The sequence below is a fragment of the Abramis brama genome (assembly GCF_963993115.1).
Source record: "Abramis brama genome assembly, chromosome: 5".
Taxonomy (NCBI): Eukaryota; Metazoa; Chordata; class Actinopteri; order Cypriniformes; family Leuciscidae; genus Abramis; species Abramis brama.
Genome location: NC_139967.1, coordinates 375,001 through 398,068, shown reverse-complemented (window position 1 = coordinate 398,068; position 23,068 = coordinate 375,001). Strand labels below are relative to the sequence as shown.

General features: G+C 42.2%; 1 protein-coding gene across 3 annotated transcripts in view; it reads right to left on the bottom strand.

Annotated features, from left to right (window-relative positions):
- Positions 1-6,066: 6,066 nt before the first annotated feature.
- Positions 6,067-23,068, bottom strand: part of hook3 (hook microtubule-tethering protein 3) — a 39,792-nt gene continuing 22,790 nt past the window's right edge. For 2 of the 3 annotated variants that reach the window (XM_084114938.1, XM_084114939.1), the window contains 10 exons: positions 22,004-22,073; positions 21,764-21,904; positions 20,183-20,270; positions 15,525-15,559; positions 15,359-15,441; positions 12,757-12,857; positions 12,140-12,244; positions 11,878-11,949; positions 7,907-8,043; positions 6,067-6,967 (listed from right to left, as the gene is read on the bottom strand). In XM_084114938.1, coding sequence (XP_083971064.1) covers positions 6,952-6,967; positions 7,907-8,043; positions 11,878-11,949; positions 12,140-12,244; positions 12,757-12,857; positions 15,359-15,441; positions 15,525-15,559; positions 20,183-20,270; positions 21,764-21,904; positions 22,004-22,073 — 848 coding nt within the window. In that variant the 3' untranslated portion in view covers positions 6,067-6,951. Of the gene's footprint in view, positions 6,968-7,762; positions 8,044-11,877; positions 11,950-12,139; positions 12,245-12,756; positions 12,858-15,358; positions 15,442-15,524; positions 15,560-20,182; positions 20,271-21,763; positions 21,905-22,003; positions 22,074-23,068 lie in introns of those variants that run through there. The other variant, XM_084114940.1, reaches the window with a different exon arrangement.

The window sequence follows — 23,068 nt, the reverse complement described above, 5'->3', positions numbered from 1 at the left end:
ACCAAAGTTTTTTATACTTTCATTTTTAAAAAGATGAATTGAAATACAGTGGGGAGAGCAAGTATTTGATACACTGCCGATTTTGCAGGTTTTCCCACTTACAAAGCATGTAGAAGTCTGTAATTTTGATCAGGTACTCTTCAGCTGTGAGTGACGGAATCTAAAACAAAAATCCAGAAAATCACATTGTATGATTTTTAAGTAATTAATTTGCACTGCTGATACGAGCCCTACGAGTTTACTGAACTGATGCTTTTGGTTTGAACATCAGATTACATTAATGATCAGGGGCCTGTTTCAATAAGGAGGTTCATACATTTTTAAAAGTTATATTTTTAATGTAACCTTCTCCCTCTACACACTTTGGTCAATTCAAGAATAATTCATGCAACTGTATATTGTTTATTTGAAAGCATTAAAAGTGCTGTTTCTTGTCTCTCCTTGTATTGTTCAAGTGTTTAAGGTTGACATGGGATTTAGTAATTAGTAATAAGTAGACCAATAATTTCTAAAGATAGTCATTATTACATTAATCTAATTAAACTGTTGAAGATGTCATTTGTAGTTAGTAATACAAGTAACTTGCCCAACTGTTATAATATCAGAGGTGAAACTGGAAGAACAGTATGTGTTATTAAACCTAATTTTAATTTTCATGTGGAGCAATCCTGCAGGCATTAAAAGAACATGGCAGCAGCTGAACATTAAATATAAACACATAATTCAGTCAAGTAAGGCTTGAGCATATCATGGGTGTAGGCTACCTGACTTTACAAACATGTGACATATTAAATAACTAAAGCATCCAGTGTCCAGCAGTGCAGCAGCATTTACAGCTGAGGGAACTCCTGGACGGACTTCAGAGCCAGTCCCAAAGATCCAAGCGCCTTCATAAAATGTAAGAGGTTTACATATGTGTTATTTTTGATATAGGCTATTTTTGATATTTCCATTTATTTTACTTTAGGTTAGGATTTTTGTTGGTCCCAATAGATTCTGATGGTAATATCTGTCTTTTGGAGCCTCCTGTCCCAGCAGAACCCCAGGCAGTCGTAAGTCGCCACTCAATACACCAGAAATTATGACAAATAGTGTTATAAAGTGTCCTCAACCAAATGCCACAGAGAGGCCTACAGAGGTAATGTTAACATTATGTGTCTACACATCAAACAATCTACACATTCACATTTTTATGTGGAGTAGCCTATAGAATCTAAGTTTAAATCTAAAACAGGTATTCTCATCTCTCCCCCAGAGTGTGTGTGAACAGCAGGAGGACGGTCCATCAACTTCTGCTGCACAGATGAACAGTTCAGTGATTTCCAGTAAATGCCAGTTTAATTCTGTAGAATTTGTTTAGAACTACATTATGTAACTCTAATCTACTGCTGTGTTTTCAGTTGCCAGTTAAGGAGTTATATAGACTTCATCTTATTTAAAAAAAAAAAATTAATATATTTTATTAATAAAAGATTAATTTTATTAATAAAAATGTACTGAAAGAATGAATGAGGCGTTTAAACAGCACTTCCACTTTAAAAAGGGGAGGAGACCGAAAGAAACTGGGTTTACTGAAGAAAACCTGCTCCCGACCAGGTTAGGTTCACGGAGTAAGTCACCATGGTAACTGACTCGGAGTATAAGTTACCTCTCTTTCTGAAACAGAAAACTCAGAGTTTCCCTCATTTCAGGGTTAACATACTCAGAGTTTTCACTTAACCTCCTTTCTGAAACAGGCCCCAGATGAGCTAGAATGAGTTGAATCGCACAGAACACAGAGCCGGTGTGTGTGTGTGTCTCTCACCTGTGTTTCTGATTACAGTGAGCTGAGGTCGTCAGTGAGAGCTCTGTGTTGTCGTCGGCCACAGGTCATTAGAGATGAAAATCAAGCGTTTCATAAATGCACACACTGTGAGGCCGGTTTTCCTGAGGCTCGACTGATCAGAATAATTACTCGGCCACGCTTTGAATGACGGCACTAATTTGTTTGGAGTGTTTCTGAAATGACATCAGCCGAGAGTGGATTATAGCCTGAGGGCGAGCGCGCGTGTCCGCTAGCCCGGGAGCGCGTGTCCGCTAGCCTGGGAACACGGCTCTAATACTCATGTTCTGCAGGAGAACAAACTCAGACGAGCTGCAAGTTTCCAGGCCGTAAGTCTGTTCTGATGCACTTTTCTGATTAGGACTTTCTTCGTTGTAACAAACGTTCGGTCAGCGCTCACGGCCGATAGGTCAAAGGTCAAACCGCTTTCACATAAATTAACTAAATTAATAACTTTTTTTTTTTTTACAACAAAAATGAGCCATCACTGAACTTACTTAAGCTGGACTGTGACGCTATTTTCTTCTAGAAACAATCTTTGTTGCATTATTTTCCTGTTATCTCTGTAAAGCTGCGTTGAAACACTGTGTACTGTAAAAAGCGCTGTATAAATAAATGTATAGACTTGACTTGCTCCGTTCATCATTTTTGGGGCTTCAGTCGCGGTCACGATCAGTGGATGTTGAGTGGAAAAGCAGCAGAATATTGTTGAACACTCGTCTTGTGTTTCCTCAGAGGAAAGAGTAAACGATGACAGAAGTCAGTCTCCCGGATCTGGTAAACTCGTAGGAATATATGAGAGCATGTCAGAATGTGTTTGATCAGTAATGAAACACCCGTGACGTCACGCCGAGAGAGTTTAAGTTTAATGAACAAACTTCATGGAGCATCACATGAGCGGAGCAGAGGCTCAGGGGATCCAGCGATGATGATTCTCTCGTGTTGACCTCGGTAGGAGCTTCACACGCCGGACTGAGATCTATGGAGGCTTGTTTACACCACAGAATAAACAATTGCGACTTATCTCACTATTACGGGTTTACATCACGCAATCCTGACTTATAACACACAACTTAACACACAATTGCGTGTTATAAAGTCAGAATTGCGAGATATTAACTATTTACCTTTAACTCTTTAGAATTGCGAGATATTTAACTTTATTTTGTATTCTGTGGCGGAAACAAGCTTCGGATCTTCCACTGATAAACACAAACCTGTAGTTTTCAAGTAGTTTTTTTGATGTTCAACAATACGAGCAAATAAGAGGAAGGATGATATGAAATGCTAGTAACCGTGAACGAGAGCAGGCGGACGAATGTTTTATCGTCCTCTAATGTCGGAACGCTGAAGCGTCTCGTTGTTGAAAAGTGAATGTTTATCGCGATGAAACGAGTTTCTGGAAGTTTCCAGGTTGCAAGTATGAGCTCCAGTTTTCTGATTCGTTGTAACAAACGTTCGGTCAGCGCTCACGCCAATAGGTCAAAGGTCAAGCCGCTTTCACATGCCCCCTCCCCCGTCACAGGGGTCAAAGGTCACGATTCATTTGAGCTTTAGATGTTACAGTGAAGAGATGAAGAGCAGTGAAGCTGCAGAACCACGATCAGAAGTGACTGATATAGTTTTGGTTAATAACCCTGCGCCGATCTGACGCACATCTAAACCAGGGTATCTGCACAAATTTTAAAGTCAAATTTAAGGCTTTTTAAGACCTTTTTAAGACCTGAAGAAATCAAAATTAATACCGTACATTAGGGGTGCGCAATATTGACAAAAATATGTCTAGATATTTTCAAAGTTTTGTTGATAATAATTAGATATTTTACTGATTGTGTTTTTGTACTGGTATCCCGGCTGGTGTAGGCCTGTTGTTGACAGAAGACTCACGAAGATATTCATATTTTTTATATTCTATGCAGTGGTCAGTTCACAGTAGTGACCGAAATTAACATTTTTATTAAGGGGCAATATTTGCCACCTTAAATTGATTTCCAGAGGCATTTTCACCTATATATGGACATTGTTTCTAAACGTATTTAGAGGTATGCATCATCTTTTATGTCAACATTCAAATTAAATTATATTAGAATAACACAGTACCAATGTCAAATTAAATCATTAAATTAAAATCCATCCTTGCATTAGAGCGGCATCAAAACTGGCATTACTATATTTACACTTCATTTACAATTGCATAAATAAAGCTATTCAATATTTAAATATGAAATGATTTATAATTTTAACGTTTTAATTAACCCTTGTGTGGTGTTCATATTTTTGTTACTCAGCCAGTGTTCGTGGGTCTGGTGGACCCGCTGCATTTTGGGGTTTTTAATTCAACAAAATCAAAAATGTTATGTTAAAATACTCAACAGATGTTTACTTCATCCCAATTACAAGTAATATAAACAGCAGATATGGTTAATATTTTCTCTTTACGTTTGTTAGATCACATTTAAGAATTGCAACCTCGTGTGGGAATGGCAGGAGTAGAAACACAAAACTCACTCTTGCACTCTTTCACACTTACACACAATCTCTCTCTCACATGCACGCACACACACACTCATGCACACACACACACACACCCACAACACACACACAGACACACCCACACAAAACACCCCCCCCCCCCCACACACACACACACACACACACACACACACACACACACATACATACACATTCACTTGGATATGTGGTTTACGGGGACTCTCCATAGGTGTAATGGTTTTTCTAATGTACAAACTGTATAATATATCCCCCTACACTAACCCTAACCCTAAACCTACCAATCACAGAAAACTTTTGGCATTTTTTGAATTTCAAAAAACACCATTTAGTATGTTTTAGTATGAGGACACAGATGTCGTCATAAACCATGTTTACGTTGTAATACCCATGTCATTATACACATTTGTGTCCTCATAAACCATATACAAGAACATACACACACTAACAGCAGGCCCTGACAGGAGGAGGACAGAGTAAAGGTACACAGGACCTACAATTTCCACACTTTTATTGGCCCCGGGTCCAGTGGACCCGAACATCCTGTAATATAAATGTGTAGGGGGGGTGTACAGTGTGTTTTCATTGAAAATGTGTTCTGATATATATTCCTCACAGAAAATGAGCCAAGGCCAATGAGTCTCAGTTTGAAAAAATGATCAATTGTATCATTTTTCTTTTGATAAAAAATGAAAACGGGTCCAACAGACCCGAACACCATACAAGGGTTAAAGGATACTTTAAATATGAAACTAAAACCACCAGTAGGTGGCGGCAAGTCACTGTCTTAATAAGCGAGTTGTTGGAGTCATTTCAACCGATTTGTTCAAACGGCTGATTCATTCAGAAAACAAGTGATTGTTCATTGAATCGTTAAAATGATTCGTTCAAAACGCGGATTTCAGTAAAAAAATAAAATTAAATAAAAATCTACTGGACCACGGCTTCATTATGAAATTCTCGTCGGCGATATAAAGTGAAAATGGACAATATTGTGTCCAAAAAGTAACTCACAATGTTAACTTTGTTAATTTAACTGTTGTATAAAATAAATAGCACATTTGCAATTGTGCACAGGAAAACGGCACTCTTGCTCATGTGATATTCTAATATAACATAATATGATATAAATATAAGACAAAAACTCATTTGGGCACATCTATAAACTGACACATCACGCAGTGAAAGCATGAGAGAAACGCGATGTCAGCTCGCACTCGCAGTGCCTCGTACAGTTAAAACAATGATTACAATATCATCATAGTTCATAGACAATATCGCACACTCCTAAGCACATAAAGACTGAACTTACAACTGAACCGACATTTACTCGTGTTCTCCTCTCGCGTGCAGGAGACAGACGCAGGCTGATATACTGCCGTAAGTGACGCGAATTGTCACGTGAACAAGCAAATCCACAAAGATAGAATTAAAAAAATAATACATAGGGCTACGCTAATTAGATAGTTTTAATTTCGAAAGCATTTAGATACGTCTAAGTCAAAGTGTCATCTAAAATTTAAGACCTTTCATAAGTAAAAATAAGCCATTTAAAAAAAATATGTGTATTTAAGACTTTTTATGGCCTTAAATTAAAAAAAATCTAATTTAAGACCTTTTAAGGATCCGCGGGGACCCTGTTAAAGTCAAACAGAAATGAGTGTAATGAACATCCCTGCGTCAGGAGAACAACAGTAGATCCACAAACCAAATAAAACAAAGAACAGCCGTGATTTTGAAACATGAATGTTTTATACAAGCTTTATTTACAACTTGATTAACAACTGTACAGTTTTGCAGCGTTGGAAGCACGAGCTCATCAATGGCGACGCATTACGAGACGCCTCTGCTGAACGCTCCCGCGGCGACACATACAGTATGTACATAGTGTATACAAGCAATATAAAACTTGGCAAATGGAGCGAATGTTTGCTACTTCAGATGGAAGTTCTGATGAACAGAAACTCGCACCGCAGTCTCTAGCTCTCGACTGCAGAGTTCATCAGTGTGTTCCTGCGTTTGAGGCGTTTCTCTGCTCTGGACGGCTGCGAGAGACGTTTGACCTCTGAACTCAGTCCACAGTGATCAGAAAGCCTCAAACATTCAATCAATCGCCTGTTAGAACGACACTAAAGCAGATATTGACCGCAGACGCGATCTCGTTGGGTGATTATGAAGCAGCGGCTGATGAAGAAGAGCAGCTGAAGTGTCAGAATCATCAGAAGCACTTACTGATTCAGCATTAAATAAATAGAAGAGAAGCGACACTATCGGGAACAGATCCGGCATTCACACACTGACTCTACTGAAGCTCCTGCTGGAAACACTCGTTATCAATCATACGGATCATAAACTACAGGAAATACTGAGACAATGATCAATGCAACTGAACAGACGTGAGGAACATCAGGGTTTGGTGATGGAGTTTCATCCGTCTTTAACAGTAAATAAAGCTCTTCTGCCCGATGATTGACACGCGCCGGCCCCGCCCACTTCTGACCAGAGCATTCTGGGATAGCACACAGACGCTGATGGGTTAGTTAGTGTGCAGCGATGGGTTAAACTGTCAATCATGCAAGCCCCGCCCCCTGGTGTCATGCAGCCCCGCCCCCTGCCGCTCATGCTTTAACATCACTGTGAAAGAGAGAGATTGACAGGTGTCAGTCACAGATTCAGCCTGGCGTCACTAGAGTCGCGGTTCTCGTTCAACGTCATGCTTTTATTTTCTCCTGATTGTGAGGAAAACATGATTGTGTTTCTCTCGTTCTCCAGCACTAATATCTGAACATTCTTACATCAAGACACATTTACTGGAGAAGAAGCAATGACTGAAGATATTAAGACTTTTTCGATGAAAAATGTATCGTAATTAAGTGAGTTTATGATTAAAACAAGAACAAATATCTATAGAGGCTTGTTTCCGCCACAGAATAAAACATTTTAAAAGATAATTGCGACTCTTTTATCGAAACATTCTTAAATCAGGATAGATTTACTGGAGATATTAAAGGCTGGAGAGTTCATGTTTTCTGAGGAAGACCATCATTAGCAGGAGTGAAGGACTGACAGCGACTCGAGTGACAGTGATTGACAGTGATTGACAGTGATTGACAGCGGCTGTGAGTCTGTTTTAAGGCATCGGGAATTAATCAACTAAACAAAAAACAGGAAGAACAAAATGATGAAGCGCCTTCAAACAGGCGCCCTGACGACCTACACGACACACACACATTCAGCTCTTTCACTGCATAGATATCAACAGAGGATAAAGACGACAGGTTATAAAGACTCGACGTAACTTCAGAAACACACCCAGCAGAGCCAATAAAAACACTCTAACGTTTCTGTGCCTCAGTAACAACAACCCTAAAATACTGCAAAGCCTCCTTTTAAAAGAGGCGTCCGACAGGAAGTGACACGTTGGTTCAGGAGTGTGTGGATTAATTAATGCTGATGTAATTGAGCAGCGTCCAGAGACCCGGTTCATCAGATGGGCTGATGGGGGAAGAGGGCATTATGGGATGGAGGCGGGTCCTGATTGGCTGAGCTGGGGTTGCCGTGGCGATGCTCTACCTGGCTGCCGTGGGCTGGACGTGACCCGGATAGGCCCGTCTGGTGCTGGTGGCCTGTCTCTGCCGGGCCAGGAACGACTGACCCGACCCGGTGCCGGCCAACCGGTCCTCAGCCGCCTTCTTCTGCAGAGCCATTCCCTGAAACACACACACGTTACTCTCACATCTGAACACACACACGTCTGAAACACACACACGTTACCCTAGCATCTGAACACACACACATCTGAAACACACACACATTACTCTTACGTCTGAACACACACACATCTGAAACACACACACATTACTCTCACATCTGATGAAGTTTGCATCTGTTGTTTTCCTGTATCAGTGGCTGAGTTTACATGCAAACAAATAATCCGTTAGTAATGGGACTGACGGCTCAATCGCACTGAAAAGCCTTCATGTAAAACACCTTAATCGATCCGAGCTCAATCCCAGAGATTTCGCTCGGATTGAAAGGAGTGGTTTATTCCTTTTCTAATCCGATCGAGAGAACATGTGAACACTTGATCGGATTGAAAACCGAACGACATAGAAATAGCGCAATGGCGTAGAAATAGCGTAATGACGTAGAATAGCATAATGACGTAGAAATAGCGATATGGCGTAGAAATAGCGATATGGCGTAGAAATAGCGATATGGCGTAGAAATAGCGTAATGACGTAGAAATAGCGATATGGCATAGAAATAGCGTAATGACGTAGAATAGCGTAATGACGTAGAAATAGCGATATGGCGTAGAAATAGCATAATGACGTAGAATAGCGTAATGACATAGAATAGCGTAATGACGTAGAAATAGCGATATGGCGTAGAAATAGCGTAATGACGTAGAATAGCGTAATGACGTAGAAATAGCGATATGGCGTAGAAATAGCGATATGGCGTAGAAATAGCATAATGACGTAGAATAGCATAATGACGTAGAATAGCGTAATGACATAGAATAGCGTAATGACGTAGAATAGCGTAATAACGTAGAAATAGCGATATGGCGTAGAAATAGCGTAATGACGTAGAATAGCGTAATGACGTAAAATAGCGTAATGACGTAGAAATAGCGTAATGACGTAGAATAGCGTAATGACGTAGAATAGCGTAATGACGTAGAAATAGCGTAATGGCGTAAAATAGTGTAACGTAGAATAGCGTAATGACGTAGAAATAGTGATATGGCGTAGAAATAGCGTAATGACGTAGAATAGCGATATGGCGTAGAAATAGCATAATGACGTAGAATAGCGTAATGACGTAGAATAGCGTAATAACGTAGAAATAGCGATATGGCGTAGAAATAGCGTAATGACGTAGAATAACGTAATGACGTAAAATAGCGTAATGACGTAGAAATAGCGTAATGACGTAGAATAGCGTAATGACGTAGAAATAGCGTAATGGCGTAAAATAGTGTAACGTAGAATAGCGTAATGACGTAGAAATAGTGATATGACGTAGAATAGCGTAATGACGTAGAAATAGCATAATGACGTAGAAACAGCGTAATGACGTAGAAATAGCGTAATGACGTAGAATAGCGTAATGGCGTAAAATAGCGTAACGTAGAATAGCGTAATGACGTAGAAATAGCGTAATAATGTAGAAATAGCGCAATAATGTAGAAATAGCGCAATGACGTAGAAATAGTGTGACGTAGAAATAGCGTAATGACGTGTGACGCGCTGAACGAGCTGTTCTCCTGATGAATAAAGTGTGGTATAAACGACAGGGTTCTTGCAGGTTTCAGTAAGTCAAATTTAAGACCTTTTTAAGACCTTTTAAGACCATAAAGATTGAAATTTAAGACCTACACGACGCATTGCCAAAAAAATATTCAAATCAAAGAATTCATTTTATTTCAATGAATTCAGTAATTGAAAAAGCATTAATTTAATTTACAGATAAATCACATTAGTAACCTTCCACACCCAACAACGCGTGTCAGAGAAAAGAACAGAATCAGATATAAATTTTTTATAGAAAATTGTACTTTGCATATTATACTGTAAAAAACACATAATTAGTTGATTTTAGTTGATCATCATAGTTGATCATAACTAGAGATGAAATGGCATGAACATTTAATTTCATGATTATAGTGACAAAAATGATCACGGTTATCACAGAATCCTGTTCAAAAAGTATTAATACTACACAATGAAATCAATTCACCAAGTTTTATGTCGAAAACCAGCAAATAACAAATAAATTTAGCATCAATATGCACTTTTGTTTACATAAACATTAAAATAATACCATTAAAAATGAACATTTTTAAAGTGTCTTGCATGTTATATACTGACATGTACAAGTTAAAATAAAGGTTTGACAAAAAAGGTTTTATAAAAAGATAAACCTCACATATTTCAGACTTTAAATATTCAAAGTCAAAAAAGATAAATTACTGACATTTACAATGCACTTTAGCTTATCTTTTATTATTAATAGTAAAATTCGGTCCGATTTTCCCGTGGCGTCTGTCGTTGCTATGCAACCATGCCCTGCGTCTCCACAACGACAAAGAAGTTTTAGTAGCTAATAGATTTCCACCACGAGAAACGCTTGCTGTAGCTCTGCTAGAAGATTTATTCACGGAGAAGAGAACACCACCCGTAGTGTTTGGGTGCACCCCCACCCTTCCTGTGGACTGAGCTTTCAGACAGCGGATGGAAAACAGCGCTTACCGCGCGCCTACATTTGAACGAACTTGAGCGCGCAAAAGACGCGATTATGTGAACGGCCTCTTGGCGAGCGACCTCCAGTCAGGCCGCGAGCGACGTGTTGGAGACCCTGCACTAGAGCTCCGCTTTATAGGCTACGACTCGATACTTTTTTGCTACTTTGTAATAACTTTCTGCAGCCAGCGTTTCTGGAAATAAACGAGGGTAAAACCTTTTTAAGACCTGACTAAATTAAATTTAAGACCGCGGATGAAAATCGGGCCGTTTTTAAGACGTTTTAAGGCCTTAAATTTAAAGTTCCGAATTTTAGACTTTTTAAGACTTTTTAAGACCCCGCGGGAACCCTGACACGAGTGTGTCGTCCTCCTATAATCCTCCTCTTCTGCGTGTGTGGAGTGGAGCAGGACGACGGCCCTCCAGTGCTGCTTCAGACTCTCACACACACACGACTGGCTTTTTTACTGTGATCAATATAAGCAGCGGCACAACGGCTCATACGCTCATTATCTCCAAATTATGACCAGAAATGGATAAATATTAAGTCTGCTTCTTTAAAACAAATAAAGAACTAATGTATGAGAATAATTATTATGGACTGAAACAGAAGCTGTGCATGTAAACGAAGCCAGTGTGAAACGATCTGTGTTTGAAAAGCGCTGCAGAAATAAAGCTGACATGATGATATTAGTCTTCAGTATTTAAACTTTCACATCCGTCACAGACAAACTCAAGCGCTCACTAACTGTGTTCAGTGTAACAGCGCCACCTAGTGCACACTACACACTACACACACACCAGTGTTGTCTAGCACAGGGTTCTCTACGCCCTGACGCCACGGACACATGAATATGATGCTCTGGACCCTTCGCTGGGTTAGTCCTTCTGTTAGACTGTCTCACATGAATTATGTTGAATATCTGTCAGCTGGTAAATTTAACTACACAATTAGAGAATACCAGTTTAGCTCAACCAATCACCAAGCAATGCTTCATTCTGTTCAGTCTGTGTGTAAAAGTTATGCGTCTGTGTTATTTCTATCAAGAGGTGCATCACTGTGTGTGTTCTGGTGACTCGAGGGAGTGTGTGAGAGAATGTGTGTGTTCTGGTGACTCGAGGGAGTGTGTGAGAGAATGTGTGTGTTCTGGTGACTCGAGGGAGTGTGTGAGAGAATGTGTGTGTTCTGGTGACTCGAGGGAGTGTGTGAGAGAATGTGTGTGTTCTGGTGACTCGAGGGAGTGTGTGAGAGAATGTGTGTGTTCTGGTGACTCGAGGGAGTGTGACACACACCATGTTGTACCAGGCAGACACGATGAGTTTCTCCTCCTGGTCTCTCTGAGACTTCGTCTTGTCGTACTCCTTCTGCACACACACACACAGTACGGTCACATTACAGCGTGTGTGTGAGAGAGAGAGATAATAAGTTTGTGTGTGTGTGTGTGTGTGATAGAGAATGAGTATGTGTGTGTGTGTATGTGAGAGTGTGATAGAGAATGAGTGAGTGTGTGTGTTTGTGTGAGTGTGATAGAGAAGGAGTGTGTGTGTGTGTGACCTCGAGTGAGTGCAGCATCCTCTCGCGCTCCTGCAACTGGTTCTTCAGGGCTTGAACTTCAGGAGCAGAACCTTGATTCTGTTTGGGGTCCAGCGTACGGATGACCTGCACACACACAACATTAGCATCACACTCACTCACACACACACACACACACACTCACTCACTCACTCACTCACTCACTCTCACACACACTCACTCTCACACACACTCACTCTCACACACACACACACTCTCTCACACACACACACACACAGACACACGTACACACACACTCACAACATTAGCATCACACTCACTCACTCACACACACACACACACACACACACACTCACTCACTCACTCACTCACTCACTCACTCACTCACTCACTCACTCTCACACACACACACTCACTCTCACACACACACACACACACACACACACTCACACACTCTCTCACACACAGACACACACAGACACACACAGACACACGTACACACACACTCACACACACACACACAACATTAGCATCACACTCTCTCTCTCTCTCACTCACACAGACACACACACACACTCACTCACACAGACACACACACTCACTCACACAGACACACTCACTCACACACACACACGTACACTCTTGGCCTTCTCCAGGTATTTCTTGTATCGCTCCTCCATCTGCTTCATATCTTCATCTTTCTTCTTCAGCGCGTCCTCCAGATCTTCAATCCTCTGAGCTGAAACATCAACACACACTCTCGTTAACACAACCTGCACACACACACACTCTCGTTAACACAATCTGCACACACACACACACACACACTCTCGTTAACACAACCTGCGCACACACACACACACACACACACACACACGTTTCATATATGCACCGCAACACATCCTCTTCTTCCTCAGTGTTTCTCTCATTCTCTTCATATCTACACACTCTCACATCACGACACACTTACTGGAGGAGAACGACTGAAGATATCAAGACTTTAATGAAGAATGCATCAAAATGAAGAGTTTGAGTTTAAAACCAGAACTACACACTCGTGAGAGTGTGTAGTTGTGAGAGTGTGTCGTGTTGTGAGAGTGTGTCGTGTTGTGAGAGTGTGTAGTTGTGAGAGTGTGTAGTTGTGAGAGTGTGTCGTGTTGTGAGAGTGTGTAGTTGTGAGATTGTGTAGTTGTGAGATTGTGTAGTTGTGAGAGTGTGTCGTGTTGTGAGAGTGTGTAGTTGTGAGAGTGTGTAGTTGTGAGAGTGTGTAGTTGTGAGATTGTGTAGTTGTGAGATTGTGTAGTTGTGAGAGTGTGTCGTGTTGTGAGAGTGTCGTGTTGTGAGAGTGTGTAGTTGTGAGAGTGTGTCGTGTTGTGAGAGTGTCGTGTTGTGAGAGTGTGTAGTTGTGAGAGTGTGTCGTGTTGTGAGAGTGTTGTGAGAGTGTGTAGTTGTGAGAGTGTGTCGTGTTGTGAGAGTGTTGTGAGAGTGTGTAGTTGTGAGAGTGTGTCATGTTGTGAGAGTGTGTCGTGTTGTGAGAGTGTGTAGTTGTGAGATTGTGTAGTTGTGAGAGTGTGTCGTGTTGTGAGAGTGTGTCGTGTTGTGAGAGTGTGTAGTTGTGAGAGTGTGTAGTTGTGAGAGTGTGGTGTTGTGAGAGTGTGGTGTTGTGAGAGTGTGGTGTTGTGAGTGTGTAGTTGTGAGAGAGTGTCGTGTTGTGAGAGTGTTGTGAGAGTGTGTAGACGTTAGAGTGTGTAGTTGTGAGAGTGTGTAGTGTTGTGAGAGTGTGTAGTTGTGAGTGTGTAGTTGTGAGAGTGTGTAGACGTTAGAGTGTGTAGTGTTGTGAGAGTGTGTAGTTGTGAGAGTGTGTAGACGTTAGAGTGTGTAGTGTTGTGAGAGTGTGTAGTTGTGAGAGTGTGTAGACGTTAGAGTGTGTTGTGAGAGTGTGTAGTTGTGAGATTGTGTAGTTGTGAGAGTGTGTAGACGTTAGAGTGTGTAGTGTTGTGAGTGTGTAGTTGTGAGAGTGTGTAGACGTTAGAGTGTGTAGTGTTGTGAGAGTGTGTAGTTGTGAGAGTGTGTAGACGTTAGAGTGTGTTGTGAGAGTGTGTAGTTGTGAGATTGTGTAGTTGTGAGAGTGTGTAGTTGTGAGAGTGTGTAGACGTTAGAGTGTGTAGTGTTGTGAGAGTGTGTAGACGTTAGAGTGTGTCGTGTTGTGAGAGTGTGTCGTGTTGTGAGAGTGTGTAGACGTTAGAGTGTGTAGACGTTAGAGTGTGTAGTGTTGTGAGAGTGTGTAGACGATAGAGTGTGTAGTGTTGTGAGAGTGTGTAGACGTTAGAGTGCGTCGTGTTGTGAGAGTGTGTAGACGTTAGAGTGTGTAGACGTTAGAGTGTGTAGTGTTGTGAGAGTGTGTAGACGTTAGAGTGTGTAGACGATAGAGTGTGTCGTGTTGTGAGAGTGTGTAGACGTTAGAGTGTGTAGACGTTAGAGTGTGTAGTGTTGTGAGAGTGTGTAGACGATAGAGTGTGTAGTGTTGTGAGAGTGTGTAGACGTTAGAGTGCGTCGTGTTGTGAGAGTGTGTAGACGTTAGAGTGTGTAGACGTTAGAGTGTGTAGTGTTGTGAGAGTGTGTAGACGTTAGAGTGTGTAGACGTTAGAGTGTGTAGTGTTGTGAGAGTGTGTAGACGTTAGAGTGCGTCGTGTTGTGAGAGTGTGTAGACGTTAGAGTGTGTAGACGTTAGAGTGTGTAGTGTTGTGAGAGTGTGTAGACGTTAGAGTGTGTAGACGATAGAGTGTGTAGTGTTGTGAGAGTGTGTAGACGTTAGAGTGTGTAGACGTTAGAGTGTGTAGTGTTGTGAGAGTGTGTAGACGATAGAGTGTGTAGTGTTGTGAGAGTGTGTAGACGTTAGAGTGTGTAGACGTTAGAGTGTGTAGTGTTGTGAGAGTGTGTAGACGTTAGAGTGCGTCGTGTTGTGAGAGTGTGTAGACGTTAGAGTGTGTAGACGTTAGAGTGTGTAGTGTTGTGAGAGTGTGTAGACGTTAGAGTGTGTAGACGATAGAGTGTGTAGTGTTGTGAGAGTGTGTAGACGTTAGAGTGTGTAGACGTTAGAGTGTGTAGTGTTGTGAGAGTGTGTAGACGTTAGAGTGTGTAGACGATAGAGTGTGTAGTGTTGTGAGAGTGTGTAGACGTTAGAGTGTGTAGTGTTGTGAGAGTGTGTAGACGAGCTTGAGGCTTCAGTGATGGTCTCACCGCTGGAACTGTGTTTGTTCTCCAGCTCCTCGATCTCGGAGCTCTTCTTCTGAAGCTCGTTAGTGGCGTCCCTTAATTTCTCTCTAAACACCAAGAACAAACACACCCTCAGTCAGTGATGATGACCTCGCTGTGACGAACATGACGGAGGTCAGCTGATACTCACAGGTGCTCCTGACACTTCCTCTTCATCAACACCGTCTGAAACAGAAGATGTTACAATCATGAGCTCGTGTGGAGCTGCAGCGCCCCCTGCTGGACACACACTGCAGCATCACCAGCCCTTCCCAGTGTGCACTGCTGAGTGTGTGTTGAAGAGCTGGTGCTGTGGTCCAGCAGGGGGCGCTGGCGAGCTCAATCCCCATCACCAGACCAACACACAGAGACTGAGAGTCTCACATAGACACCGGTAGTGTGTTTGAGATGCGGAATGGGTAAAAATAACTAAAAAAATAAAGAGAATTTGAATCATTAATGGCATGTTAGAGTCATGATCTTAACGAACTGTTTTATTTCCTCTTTCCATATTGTGAATAACAAATGTGTATCATTTTAATTTGCTTGTTACACAATGGAGCCGAACTTACTGTAGTAATGATCTGACGTATCGTACTTTACACTCTCGCGGACTGAACTGCAGATTAACTGATCGCGTGCTGGAGGAACGTTACGCTCTTGAGATGATCACGTCTAAACTAGAGAGAGAGAATGACACTCTCAAAGAGTCTAAAGAGGAAAGGGTTTGATATAGAGAAGATGAAAGACGACTGTGTGTTCATCCTAACTAGTGTTGTGAAGCCGGTGTGTGTGATCTGCAACGAAGCGATCCACACACTCTTGTCTTTCAGAACTTTTCAAATTACAAGCTCTCAACTCATCTCAAAATAAAATTCTCGTACTTTTATTTTGAAGGAAAAAAATCACTAAAGACGAAGTGTTGCTGTCATGACGGATGTATTCCAGAACCCGCCGCTATCACAGTACTCTGCGGGACAGGTATCACTGCCGGCGGGACAGTTTTGGTGTATAATATTTCATATAAACACTGTACGGGCTGCCACAGATGTGTGGTCTAGTTATGAAGCGACTGAGCAGTGGGTTCGTGGGTTACTGCAGATGTTCTGTGTGAGCAGTGCTCCAGTTATATGTCTGAGTGCAATAAACATTAGTCTCTGGTGAAGATGAACATCAGCCAGCCTGAAACACGTCTCTAACTGGGGCTGGGAATCGATACTTGTTATAAAATTAAAATTTCGATTCCTTTGTGAACATTTCAATATGATTTTAAACCATTCGAGCGCGAGAGACTCTGTTTTCTGTTCTCATGTGTAACAGTATACTGGATCCGTGCAGCTCTTAAAGTGTCAGCAGCCTAATATTCCCGCTCTATAATAACGCTAATATTCCCGCTCTATAATAACGCTAATATTCCCGCTCTATAATAACGCTAATATTCCCGCTCTATAATAACGCTAATATTCCCGCTCTATAATAACGCTAATATTCCCACTCTATAATAACGCTAATATTCCCGCTCTATAATAACACTAATATTCCCACTCTATAATAACGCTAATATTCCCGCTCTATAATAACGCTAATATTCCCGCTCTATAATAACGCTGATATTCCCGCTCTATAATAACGCTAATATTCCCGCTCTATAATAACGCTGATATTCCCGCTCTATAATAACGCTAATATTCCCGCTCTATAATAACGCTAATATTCCCGCGCTAATATTCCCGCTCTATAATAACGCTAATATTCCCGCTCTATAATAACGCTGATATTCCCGCTCTATAATAACGCTGATATTCCCGCTCTATAATAACGCTAATATTCCCGCTCTATAATAACACTAATATTCCCACTCTATAACACTAATATTCCCGCGCTAATATTCCCGCTCTATAATAACGCTAATATTCCCACTCTATAACGCTAATATTCCCGCTCTATAATAACGCTAATATTCCCGCTCTATAATAACACTAATATTCCCGCTCTATAATAACACTAATATTCCCGCTCTATAATAACACTAATATTCCCGCTCTATAATAACAGTAATATTCCCGCTCTATAATAACACTAATATTCCCGCTCTATAATAACACTAATATTCCCGCTCTATAATAACAGTAATATTCCCACTCTATAATAACACTAATATTCCCGCTCTATAACACTAATATTCCCGCTCTATAATAACGCTAATATTCCCGCTCTATAATAACGCTAATATTCCCGCGCTAATATTCCCGCTCTATAATAACGCTAATATTCCCGCTCTATAATAACGCTAATATTCCCGCGCTAATATTCCCGCTCTATAATAACGCTGATATTCCCGCTCTATAATAACGCTGATATTCCCGCTCTATAATAACGCTAATATTCCCGCTCTATAATAACGCTGATATTCCCGCTCTATAATAACGCTAATATTCCCGCTCTATAATAACACTAATATTCCCGCGCTAATATTCCCACTCTATAATAACGCTGATATTCCCGCTCTATAATAACGCTGATATTCCCGCTCTATAATAACGCTAATATTCCCGCTCTATAATAACGCTGATATTCCCGCTCTATAATAACGCTAATATTCCCGCTCTATAATAACACTAATATTCCCGCGCTAATATTCCCACTCTATAATAACGCTAATATTCCCGCTCTATAATAACGCTAATATTCCCGCTCTATAATAACGCTAATATTCCCGCTCTATAATAACGCTAATATTCCCACTCTATAATAATGGGAGAGTAAATCATGGGCTAATTTTCATTTTTGTAAACGCGGTTTGCTTGCATTGCCGGGTTACTGGTTTGCATGTAAACGGGTTAATAATCCAGCAGCTGATTGTGGGAGTTCTCAGCGCATGTGCACATGCTGAATGACTGACAATCACACTCAGTCTTGCTGACGATGCAGGACGATCAAACACCCGATCACCGATCAAACACCTTCAGGATCAGAGTCAACATTCAGGCTCACATTCAACAGGAAAACCCAGCCAGAGCACTTCACATCAGCACCGGTGGACCGGTCATGCTCAGATCATGATGCGGCGGCGTGCTCGTCCCGTGACACACGCGTGTTGGAGATGCACATGCGGTCCAGCGGGAGAAACAATCACAAAGCTGCAAAATGCCTGGACTGTACTTACAGCAGACTGAGAGAGACGTGATGGACAGACAGAGGAGAGCAGACCTGAGTCAACAGACGCCTGTCTCTCACACACACACACACACACACACACACACACACACGGAGGATGATCAAATGAAGCAGACGGTCAGACTAAAGTAACGGACACACACGTGTGCTCCTGATGATGATGACGATGATGATGAAGGCATCACTCAGCAGGACGACCAATGGCAGGCCTGGATCATGCTACATCATGAGTGACATCACAGTGAAGAGAGAGATGTTAGTACACACACACACACACACAGCAGGCGTTAGTGCGACACACACGTGATGGAGCCGTTACAGGGGTCAGTGTGTAGCAGGGTTAGTCGCGTTTAAACGTGCCGTTAACTATAACGAAGAGAGAGTGTGTGTGAACGAAGAGAGAGTGTGTGTGAACGACGAGAGAGTGTGTGTGAACGACGAGAGAGTGCGTGTGAACGACGAGCGAGTGCGTGTGAACGACGAGCGAGTGCGTGTGAACGACGAGCGAGTGTGTGTGAACGATGAGAAAGTGTGTGAACGACGAGAGAGTGTGTGTGAACGACGAGAGAGTGTGTGTGTGAACGATGAGAAAGTGTGTGTGAACGACGAGCGAGTGTGTGTGTGAACGACGAGAGTGTGTGTGAACGATGAGAAAGTGTGTATGAACGACGAGAAAGTGTGTGTGAACGACGAGAAAGTGTGTGTGAACGATGAGAAAGTGCGTGTGAACGACGAGCGAGTGTGTGTGAACGATGAGAAAGTGCGTGTGAACGACGAGCGAGTGTGTGTGAACGATGAGAAAGTGTGTGAACGACGAGAGAGTGTGTGTGAACGACGAGAGAGTGTGTGTGTGAACGATGAGAAAGTGTGTGTGAACGACGAGCGAGTGTGTGTGAACGACGAGAGTGTGTGTGAACGACGAGAGAGTGTGTGTGAACGACGAGAGAGTGTGTGTGTGAACGATGAGAAAGTGTGTGTGAACGACGAGCGAGTGTGTGTGAACGATGAGTGTGTGTGTGTGAACGACGAGAGAGTGTGTGAACGATGAGTGTGTGTGAACGACGAGAGAGTGTGTGAACGATGAGTGTGTGTGAACGACGAGAGAGTGTGTGAACGATGAGTGTGTGTGAACGACGAGAGAGTGTGTGAACGATGAGTGTGTGTGAACGACGAGAGAGTGCGTGAACGACGAGCGAGTGTGTGTGAACGATGAGTGTGTGTGAACGACGAGAGAGTGTGTGAACGATGAGTGTGTGTGAACGACGAGAGAGTGTGTGTGAACGACGAGAGAGTGTGTGTGAACGACGAGCGAGTGTGTGTGAACGACGAGCGAGTGTGTGTGAACGATGAGTGTGTGTGAACGACGAGCGAGTGTGTGTGAACGACGAGAGAGTGTGTGAACGATGAGTGTGTGTGAACGACGAGCGAGTGTGTGTGAACGACGAGCGAGTGTGTGTGAACGATGAGTGTGTGTGTGTGAACGACGAGAGAGTGTGTGTGAATGACGAGAGTGTGTGTGAACGACGAGAGAGTGTGTGTGAACGATGAGTGTGTGTGTGAGCGAGTGCTTTCGGCCCCATCACAGCCAATCAGACGCACAGCAGGAGTAATGATGATGATGTCATGACTCACATCATCAGCTTTGGATCCCTGTTCCTGAAGAGATTTCTGCAGCTCCTCCACCTGAGACTGACCCGCCAGCAGCCTCTGATTGGCCAGCCTGAGACACACACACACACGTTTAGTTCATTCATTACACATGTGTAAACTTTGCTGTGTGTGTGTGTGTGTGTGTGTGTGAGAGAGAGAGAGTGTGTGTGTGTGTGTGTGTGTGAGACCAAGTTAAATTTATTTGTGCAGCGTTTTTCACAACACACATCCTTTCAAAGCAGCTCTACAGAAAATCATGATGTTAATGTTTATAATATCTTTATAATATCTTAATATCTTCATGCCTTATAGACACATTCATCAGATAGAGCTGGACGACCATATAGTTCATTCTGAGACTCTATAAACAATGAAGCAGTTGCTGTATAGCATCGCTTTAAGGGAATGAACTATGCATGCGGATAAAGTTGGATATACAGTATATACACAAAATTATACACACAACATTATACACACGACATAATACACACAACATTATATAGAGAGCTGTGCGACTCCCGTTCACCGACTGTAATGATGCTCTTCCACGGTTATTTACATTGTAAATTTAGCAAAGCATTTATATTGTAATTTTAAATAATGAACATCTGTAAGACTACGGCTCTCTCAGCCGGCAGAGCAGCGGCACGCGCGACGCTAGTGTGTTCTGCTCGTTTCAGCCCGACGCGGTTTTCATTTTCTCGTCCTGTGCCGCGATGTTTAAATAGCAAAAGCATGTGTGTCCGTGAGCCGCTGGTCTGAGGACGAGTGTGTGTGTGAGTGTGTGTGTTCTGGCGCAGTGCTGGAGCGCTGCTGTGTCGAGGAACAGAGACAGACTGAACCGCTCTGAAGACAACGGCAATATTTTTTAGTTATTTAAAGAGCGCGTTAGTAATGTGCGCCTATAGGCGGGTCCACAACACACACTGCTTATCACACACACACTCTGCTTATCACACACACAGGGACGCACAGCAGCACACACACATGCCAAATATTTAAAATAAAAGGATTACAATGTAAAAGATTATTATTGTGTCCATAAAGATATGGTGAATCCGGCGTGTCCCGTAGATGTTCTAGCGCACTTTGACCTCGCGCACGAGCAGTTAGCGTTAGCGCTCTGAGACGTGTTCGGTCTTTCCACGATCTAACTCCGTCATGTGAATAGCGAATCCGTCATGGCTCGAGCGCAACTGGCATTTAAAGGGAATGGGGGATGAGACTCTGATTGGTTTAACGCACGTAAAGCCCAAAACACACCCATTACTCATTAAGAGAATAGAGACGACCCTTTCAGACCAGCGCCGGGAGCACCGACCATTTTCCCCGTCGTTAAACTGGTAAAAGTGCTTTAGACCATGAGCTCAGATCGTTAAAGCAGGGCCCTGTGAGTGTTACGCTACTCTGGCATTAGACTACAGTAAACTAGTGAACGCTGCCGATCCTGATCCTGAGGGAGAGACGCTACTCCATGTTTCCCTCTTTTGGAGAGTCATTGAAATGCTATTGTGGATTTGTTGGAGCAAATGGAAGTCAGTCATAAGTTTATGAGTTCTGAACCTGTTCTCGGTCTCCAGCTCGTTCTTCCGGCTGTTGGAGTCCTCCAGGAGACTCTGCAGGAGAGCGATCTGCTCATTATCCGAGCCCTCCTGAGCCAGCTTCAGCATCTTATTCTCATGCTGCAGGCGGATCATGCGCTCGCTGAGGACACACACACACACACACACACACACACACGTTCATATACAGCAGTGGTGCTCAAACTTTTTCCAAAAGTGGTTTTGAGAACCACTGATTTACCGGATCTCTGGTGTGACGATCTCTGCAGCCAGCGAATCAGACGGCTCGTTACTGCCCAGCGGCACCAAACCTGCGGACACACCAGTGGTCAGACACACTTCTGCACATCAGACAATTATATATATAGAAAACAGACTTTATGTCCTTAACACTCATCCTTCCCTCGAGGGTCAAAATGACCCGAAGCCCTAAAATTAAACTGAATTTATTTTTTTGCCCAGAAAGCTTATTTTATTTCATTTTGTTAACATCTTTTCTATTTTTAATGCAATTTTTTGGAGATGTTTTGTTATTTTTTACTTTATTTTACCTTTAAATGACTAGATTTGATCAATACATAATAAATAAATAGTAGTTAAAGCACATTCCTCACATTCTTTCAACTTAAATTCAAAATAACTCATAATTTCATGCATAACTCTTTTAATTCAGCTCTAAATATCTTACATTGGGTGTCTTTGCCGATCAGTAATATAAGATGATATTTCATGACTCTAGATGTTCTTATATCTCTATATGGAGTAAATGAGCTGTTCCTCTGGGTCCTAAAGCCTGTTCTCTTCAGTGTGCATCAGATACTCATGTAGACATTATACAATCATTTTTTGGTAGTTTTAGCATTTTTAGGTTTTCTGTGTGAACTGAAGGGTTAGGGTTACTGAAGGGGAACTGAAGGGTTACTGAAGGGGAACTGAAGGGTTACTGAAGGGGAACTGAAGGGTTACTGAAGGGGAACTGAAGGGTTACTGAAGGGTTACTGAAGGGGAACTGAAGGGTTACTGAAGGGTTACTGAAGGGGAACTGAAGGGTTACTGAAGGGTTAGGGTTACTGAAGGGGTTAGAGTTAGGGTTACTGAAGGGGAACTGAAGGGTTACTGAAGGGGAACTGAAGGGGAACTGAAGGGGTTAGGGTTACTGAAGGGGAACTGAAGGGTTAGAGTTAGGGTTACTGAAGGGTTAGGGTTACTGAAGGGGAACTGAAGGGTTACTGAAGGGGAACTGAAGGGTTACTGAAGGGGAACTGAAGGGTTACTGAAGGGGAACTGAAGGGTTACTGAAGGGTTA